This window comes from Fulmarus glacialis, unplaced genomic scaffold (assembly GCF_000690835.1).
Source record: "Fulmarus glacialis isolate BGI_N327 unplaced genomic scaffold, ASM69083v1 scaffold20261, whole genome shotgun sequence".
Lineage (NCBI taxonomy): Eukaryota > Metazoa > Chordata > Aves > Procellariiformes > Procellariidae > Fulmarus > Fulmarus glacialis.
Window position 1 is genome coordinate 1 of NW_009194946.1, and position 386 is coordinate 386.

General features: G+C 70.2%; 1 protein-coding gene across 1 annotated transcript in view; it reads left to right on the forward strand.

Annotated features, from left to right (window-relative positions):
- The first annotated feature begins 325 nt into the window (after positions 1 to 325).
- OPTC (opticin) overlaps positions 326 to 386 on the forward strand; it is a 2,680-nt gene continuing 2,619 nt past the window's right edge. The window contains exon 1 of the mRNA XM_009587949.1: positions 326 to 379. Within this exon, the coding sequence (XP_009586244.1) occupies positions 326 to 379 (54 nt within the window). The remainder of the gene's footprint in view (positions 380 to 386) is intronic.

Genomic DNA, 386 nt, shown 5'->3' on the forward strand with positions numbered 1-386 from the left:
CGCCCAGCCGAGCATGAAATGGGCTGAAAAGAAAAGGGTCGGCGTAATGTTCCCGGGGCCGGGGGCGGAGGCCGTTCGTCCCCCGCAGTGGCCGCAGTCCCCATCACGGCTGCAGAGCGGGGCCGGCTGCCGCGGGGCGGGGCCCGCCGGCCGCCAGCGTGCTGGTCCTGCCATCCCATCCCTCTTTGCTTTCACCGCTTTGCAACCATTTCAGGGCAGCTGGCCCCGTTCTGCCCTGCATTGCTGGCCCTGTTGGAGCCCTGTGCCCCCCAGGACTGTGGTCCCCAGTGCTGCCCTCAGAGCGGTGACCCCTGCCGGGTGCAGGATGCGGACCCTGGCCTGGCTGGGCATCGCCAGCCTGTGTCTGGGGGCAGCTTGGGCTGGCC